Source organism: Aspergillus glaucus, assembly GCF_001890805.1.
Source record: "Aspergillus glaucus CBS 516.65 unplaced genomic scaffold ASPGLscaffold_42, whole genome shotgun sequence".
In the NCBI taxonomy this organism is placed as follows: Eukaryota; Fungi; Ascomycota; class Eurotiomycetes; order Eurotiales; family Aspergillaceae; genus Aspergillus; species Aspergillus glaucus.
Window position 1 is genome coordinate 93,107 of NW_019170494.1, and position 6,883 is coordinate 99,989.

The 6,883-nt window shown below is 52.2% G+C and overlaps 3 protein-coding genes across 3 annotated transcripts in view; all 3 read right to left on the bottom strand.

The window, feature by feature from the left end:
* Positions 1-415: 415 nt before the first annotated feature.
* On the bottom strand, positions 416-3,612 carry ASPGLDRAFT_53404 (uncharacterized protein). The gene has a single exon (XM_022547965.1). It carries the CDS (start codon positions 3,459-3,461, stop codon positions 474-476), a length of 2,988 nt encoding a protein of 995 aa, XP_022395420.1. The 5' UTR covers positions 3,462-3,612; the 3' UTR covers positions 416-473.
* A 2,158-nt stretch (positions 3,613-5,770) lies between these two features.
* On the bottom strand, positions 5,771-6,312 carry ASPGLDRAFT_70629 (GFA family protein; the record flags this gene model as incomplete). Its single annotated transcript, XM_022549505.1, has 3 exons — positions 5,771-5,970; positions 6,023-6,185; positions 6,247-6,312. 3 exons carry the CDS (start codon positions 6,310-6,312, stop codon positions 5,771-5,773), a joined length of 429 nt encoding a protein of 142 aa, XP_022395421.1.
* Positions 6,313-6,804: 492 nt separating this feature from the next.
* Positions 6,805-6,883, bottom strand: part of ASPGLDRAFT_30469 (uncharacterized protein) — a gene marked incomplete at both ends in the record, with an annotated part of 987 nt that continues 908 nt past the window's right edge. Inside the window, one exon of the mRNA XM_022543953.1 lies at positions 6,805-6,807. Within this exon, the coding sequence (XP_022395422.1) occupies positions 6,805-6,807 (3 nt within the window). The remainder of the gene's footprint in view (positions 6,808-6,883) is intronic.

Consider the following 6,883-nt stretch of genomic DNA (forward strand, 5'->3'; position numbering starts at 1 on the left):
GTGTACATACATTCAGATATAGTAATATTCGAAATCAGATTTACCTCCGTTCTCTCCCACACAGTCTGCCAGCGCCCCACCCGAAGTGCACTAGTTACTTCAAGTTAGACCATATGCCGTCCACATTACATCTACCGATGTACCTTTGATAAGTCATAATAGATTACAGTAATGGTCAATGCTGTCAATCCAAAATGTCCCCAGATACATAACTCCCCGTCTTTCCTTTCTACTCAGGCATCAGGGAAGAATCAGAAGGCTACCCAGCCAAGAATCCTCCCTCTAGGGCTCCTTGGCACATGCACTAGTGTGTAGACAGAAACACTTACTTTTACGTTGGTCTGGTAGTAATGTAGCAAAAGTGCTGGGCCGTTATATGTGAGCTATCATGTGTGAGCCGTCACACTTAAAGACATGAAAGAAGTTGAATTTGATCACAAGTCCAAGATTCCAAAGATCCTCTCCTTCCTTTCCTAAGCACCACCAAAGACCAAAAGGCTTTGAACATTGACACCGCCAAACCCACGCTGGCGCAACAGTTCCCGGCCACGGTGAACAGGGAACTCGGCCACAACCATGATGCTGACATTCTCAGCACTGATGCCAGCTTTATCTAAAAGCTGTAGCACCGCACAAAGTGTCTTCCCCGTGGCAAGCACATCGTCCACCACCACCACTGACGCGCCTCTGGGGATCAAATCCCGGTCCACCTCGATCCTTTTCTCTTTTGAATCGTCGGATGTTGAAGACGATATATACGATGTAGACTTGAGGACGGAAACGGTGGGCGGGGGGAGTTTGCCGGCTTCGCGAATCAGCGCCAAGGGTACATCAACCCGCGAGGCCAGCGCCGATGCATAGACAAAGCTGCCGGCCTCGCAACACGCTACCACATCGACTTTGGCCCAGTCACCGGTGAAGTGAGTCTGCAACAGAGATGTGCACAGGGCCAGCCCACCCGGCTGCTGGGAGATGTTGAGCACATGGCGGAACTCGATGCCCGGGCGTGGAAAGTCGGGTACCGGGGGCACCATGTTGGCCAGTCGCTGAAGGTCCTCGTGGAAGAAGGGAAGCAAGTAGTGTTCGGCAAGCCTTTTCGCCGCCTCGTTTCCGGTTGCGTCATTGTCGAAAATGAGACTGGGGCGATATTCCAAGGCCGTCAGTTTTGACCTGCCATTGTTGTTGTCCTCGTTGTCGTCACCATCATTATCACCGCCGTCACACCCTCGGCGAGCACGCCGCGTCTCTTTGTTAGCTTTGACGCGAACTTCGAGCAGTCTGTTGTATGGCACCAAATGCGACAACGCTGCGACCGGCGCCTCATCTCTCATCCCGGTGATTAGCAGCACATCCACATCTACGGCGCCGTACACCACATCTAGAAAATGCTCCTCTGGCAGCCGAGGTCGATGCCGCACCTGGTCCTGGAAGAACGCTGTCAACGCTGGCCGGTGTTGCTCTTTGTAAGCACGGTCCTGAAGCAGGCGGTTCAGGTCGGCACCGGTAGCCGCCGCGTATTCTCGCTTGGTCACATCGCTAATGCTGACTGCGCGTGCCATGAGGCTTTTGTGGGTGTATTTGAGAAATACAGAGACCCAGATGTCAGCGCAAAAGTCCTTACCGGCGCAGCTTTCACCCGTGATAAGAATGATGAGCTTCTGTTCCATCGGCGCTTTCGGGAGCGGGCAGGCGTAAGCCAGCACATTGCGCGGGTCCGAGCTGTGCTTGAGGCGAGCCAGGCGCGACCGGTTCAGTCCAAAAGCTTTGGCCGCCAGCGCGGCGTCCCTGGGGTCCGGCCCGAGGTCTGCACCGTAAACTCCGCTACTCAAGGGCAACAAGTCCCTGGCGACGTTGTATACCCACCGCACGGCAGCTTGAGCGACTTCGGTTCCATCCTGGTCGCGGGGCCAGACACCAGTTACCACGCAGGCAAAGTCCCAGTCTCGACAGCCGAAAGCAGTGGCATCAGCCGGCACATCGCTGACAGCCCCGCCACCTTGCAGCAGATGGAGATAGGAGAGTGGTGAGGGACGAGTCTCAACAGCTGCCACCAAGATGTCGGCGACGTTCAGTGCTCCAATGCGTTTTAAGAATAAACATCGTTTGAACGAGGAGGTCTTGCTGTTGCCGTGCCCGCCGTGCATCCCGGACATGTACATCTCGGCCTCGAACAAACCGACGCCGTCCACGGTCTTGAAATTGTCTTCCGGTCCCAAGACTGTGTCTACGGGCGTGGGCGTGGGTGTTTCAGAGGTGAGCCTAGTCGTGGAAGATTCGATCATGGTCACGCCAAGATGCAGCTGGCCGATGTCCCAGTACAGATACGCGTCTGCAGAACAGTTCCGGGGGAGCTTCCTAGCGACGAAGTTATCAAAATCGCTAAGCCTGAGCCGCGCCTCGAGGTTGTCACTTAGCGGGACAACCCAGTTTCGAGTTGAGTAGGTCGGAGCCACGTAAGCCTTGAAAGTCACGCTGACTACGATGCCAATGTTAGTCCCAGCGCCTTTTATCGCCCACAACAGATCGGTTTCGTTTTTTGGGCGCACGGCACCGGCCGGCCAGTGTTGGCTTGGTACACGGCCGACGCAGAGGACCTGGCTAGAGTCGACGCTGACCACCACGGCACCGACGATGGCGTCGCACGAGAGCCCGTATATCCTAGCCAAGTGCCCAATGCCGCCTTGTAGCCACAGCCCCGTGCCCACGCTTGGGCGGGACCCCAAGGGCACTGTCACGCCCGCCGCCATGGTCTTGCGGACAATATCCCCCGTCTTGCAGCCGGCCTCGGCGACAATCAAGGAAACAGATTCGGAACCAGATTCTTCTCCACCATCCCCGGCCATGAGAATATGTACTTGGTCAAAGGCGCCCATGTCGACCGAAACGACGTTGGACCATAGACAGTGGCCGCTGTGACCCCCACCAACGACAGTCAGGCCGACCCCATGCTTCAGAGCCCATCGAACGCACTGCTGGACGTGTCGGACCTCTGTCGGCCTAACAATCGAGGCGGGATGGTGGAGGCGAGCCTCACGGTTTTTAACTGTCTTGTCCCCCTTCAACAATGGCACCTGTGCCGTCAGCTCCGGCAATGTGGTCGCATGTTGGGTGAAGGCCGCCATAACGCTCGACAAGCTGAACAAGAGATGGTCCGGATGGGCTTCCTCACGGCGGCTCAAGGCGCGGCACACCTTACGCCATTCAACTCGGATAGCCTTGTCTGCCTCCACATCCTGCATGACAAACCCCGCCAAGAAAGGAGCAAAACAGTCCAATACCTCGTCGTTATTTGCTATGCTAACGGCTCCGGTAGGGAAAGAAGCCGTTTGATGGCACACTAATCCATCGAAGTGTAGAGTCCCGTCGCCATGGAAAACCACCACCATTCCGCCTTCAGGCCGCTCAACAAGCATTTCCAGTGCCCGTTCGATAAACCTGGCTTTGGGCTTCATGCCGTACATGCTGTGACAGAATAGGATGACGTCGAATTTTTCGTCGCTTTCATGCATACTGGTACCAGTACCGCTCCCTGTGTTTCTGTTCAGAACGAATGGGATTCGATGGATGTCGGGCAGGCTTTCAAGACAGGGCAGCGGGGACTCCGTCTCTGAGGTAGAGCAAAGCCATTCTTCCACCCTTGTAGCAAACAGGCTGTTAGGCTCAAATGCAACGTATCTCCTGACCTTCCGTCTCAAACGACTGGGCAGATATCCAAGTACGCTTTTCGGGCCGGGTCCGATTTCTAGCACCGAGATATGGGCACGCGAGTCGAAGAGAGGGGCTAGCAACTGAGATAGTTGAGGGATAATGAAGTCTTGGTAGTTCATCCATTCTGAGTCCCGCACCAAGATATCGAAGCCAGCGCTATACTGTGTGTCTGACAATGGTTGCTTCGGGGATGACCCCGTTGCCGTGACTTTTTGCCTAAGGGCCCACTTGAGGGACTCGAGAGTGGCCATGTCAGTTCGGCAATAAGTATGGATGGCGAGAATGGTTGGTGTGGGCAGTGTTGTTAAGGGCTAGGCCACAAAAGCTAATGACTAGCTTTGGTACAAAAGAATCCGTTGAAGAAAAGCACGAATTCCCGGTCGGGCGGCTCTAAATACATGTTCGCGCAGCGCGGGGTCGATAGTCCCTCCAATAATCTCTCCATCTGGCAACCTCTCCGCCCGACTAAATACACCGCTTAGGCGACAGGCGCAGCCTGTGACAGCCAACAGGCATCAGTTCCAGTAAGCAATCCCAGGCCAGAATTCCACCCCAGATCATCGAGCAGTTCCAGCAGCAAGACCGGCAGCGGCAGGGCATCCGGCAGGGGTTTGAGCAGTCCCAGCAAGCAATATTTGGGGAGCTTGAATTTTTACAGGCCCAAGTACATTTATGGCGGGACCGATGCTGGTATTGCACACAGAAAGGATTCACTGCTGAGCATGATTTATATCAATGTCCCCATGGAAACGAGACCGCTACAAAACCATGGTTTTTGTCACCGGCTCGGACTAGTAGATACTAACGAAATGATATTCCTATCTAAACTAGTGTAGCCATCGACGAGAATATCGAATCTGGGAAAAAAGAGAAAGGAAATCTATATAGAGAAAGAAGGGGTTTTATAGGCGTTCGTTTGATATCACTAACGTCTTGTCCGGCGTGTTGATGTCGTTTGTCTGTGTTAAGGGCTAGGCCCGGAAATGCTAATGACCAGCTTTGGCACAAAAGATTTCGTTGAAGAAATATCGGACGGATGCCCGATCGAGCGGCTCTAAATACATGTGTGCGCAGTGCGGGTAAATAGTTCCTCCGATAACCTCTCCGTCTGATAGCCTCTCCGCTTGACTAGACATATCGCTTATGCGACAGGCGCAGCCTGTGACAGTCTGTGTCAGCTGTTGACACAGCGTTGAGCTGTTGATGCGGCGTCGAGCCATCACAGTTTTTACACGTACGACGGCATATCACATACGCACCATTTTCCGGGTGTTTCCAGTGTGGGTTGCCGCAGATGATATGCCAGCAGTGGAAGGATACAGGCTCATGTGCATACCGCGGTGTCATGATTTCCATGATTGCAATGATGGCCCATGGGCATGAGATGGAAGGTGTACGGCAAGCATAGCAGCGGCGATTACAAGGATTTGGGGTCAAAGCCGAGGACAACACAGCAGTGGTAGGGTTTTTAGGGCAGCGGCATGGGGCGGCAGAGGTAAATGAACTTCTTTCGCAATGACAGTCACGGGCTCGGAAACTAGCAGATAAAACGAATAATATTCATATCTGGACTAGGTAGCCTAACAACGAGAATATCGAATCTGGGGAAGAAGACGAAAAGGAAATCTATCTAGGCGATGAACGGTCTTTATAGGCATTTGTGTGGTGCGGCTTAAGCCCTCGTTTGCCCATATTGCTTGTATGGCATCGTTTGATATGTTGGCGCTGTTTGTCTGGCGTTGAGCCGTTGAGCCGTCACAATGACCTTCCCTTTTGCGCTTAGTTGACGGCCGCCAGATTGTTTATAAAAAGGCCGTATGATAGATAGATATCTAGAATCAGAGTTCTTCCTCTATTCACTCCGAATAGTGCCTATGACATCCTTCCGAGCAAAGTAGTTGACAGGTACACACGCTTCTTCTGTGCCCCCATTCGGCACCCTCCCAACTCACAGCTCACAGCAGCAACCATGTTTCCTCATGTATCACACCTTCGCGTCTTCCGACGTCATGCAAGAGTAGTCCACACGACATGCCTCAAAGTGTCAAGCTCGATCATTAGGTTATGGTAGCGACAACATGCCGCTAAATTGATCAGCCCCCTCAACAGGATTTACCCACTTTAATCGTCTATCAGTGTATATCTCCGCCTCAGGTTTGCGTTCATTCAAAATTCGGATGTCATCAAATATTCCTGCCCGGATGATTGTAATCTCATCAGAATCTCCGTCAGATTTTATCTTCCGTCCAAAAAGCGGCGTGCCTATCATTTTCGTCAGAGGCTGTCTTCCCAAATGCAGTCTTATGATACAGACCACAGTCAGGACAGAAATAATTCCTAATATTATTTCCACTATCTGATGTTTTTGCCACTTCTTTCGGATTTCCAGAGATATCCAGTTCTGCACTTTCGACGATATAATTGTAGGTATAGGGTGCCCCGGTAAGCTTGCGACAATCGAGACAGTGGCACAGTCCCTAGTGGAAAATAAGATTAGGTTAGGTTCACAAAAATTTGAATTCTGTGGGTTGTACTAGCCGACGTCAGAGGCTGGCCATTATATTTGATTTGAACCTTGCCGCAGAAACAGCCGCCGACAGCCATTCTCATAGAGTAGTATTGGCTCCAGAAGCGTTTCATGAAGAAGACTTTAAGAAACGCATAATTAGTTGGCTACATCCAGGTTGACTTGTGACTAAGCACCAGATGGTTGGCCCCAACAATGAAGTATTGGGCAAACCTATCCCAACCATTATGATGATGACTCATTGGTCATCTATACCAATTACCACCGCACTTCTGCCGAAATTACAGAGTGGTGAACCAAAGCGGATTAGCGTATCTAGGATTTATTTTCCGGGAATGAAGTCGCAAGAGTGTGGAGGTATTGTCACAGGCTGCGCCTGTCGCATAAACGGTATACTTAGCCAAGCGGAGAGGTTACCGGACGAAGAGATTATCAGAGGACCTATTTACCCGCACTGCGCGCGCATGTATTTAGAGCCGCCCGACTGGGCATTCGTTCCTTTCTTCCTTAACGAAATCTTTTGTGCCAAAGCTAGTCATTAGCATTTCCGGGCCTGGCCCTTAACATGATCACTGTATACCAATGCAAGGTTGCCCATACTCGTCAATGTGGCAGGATGATCCTCGCCGAGCTTTGTCTTGCGAGCCT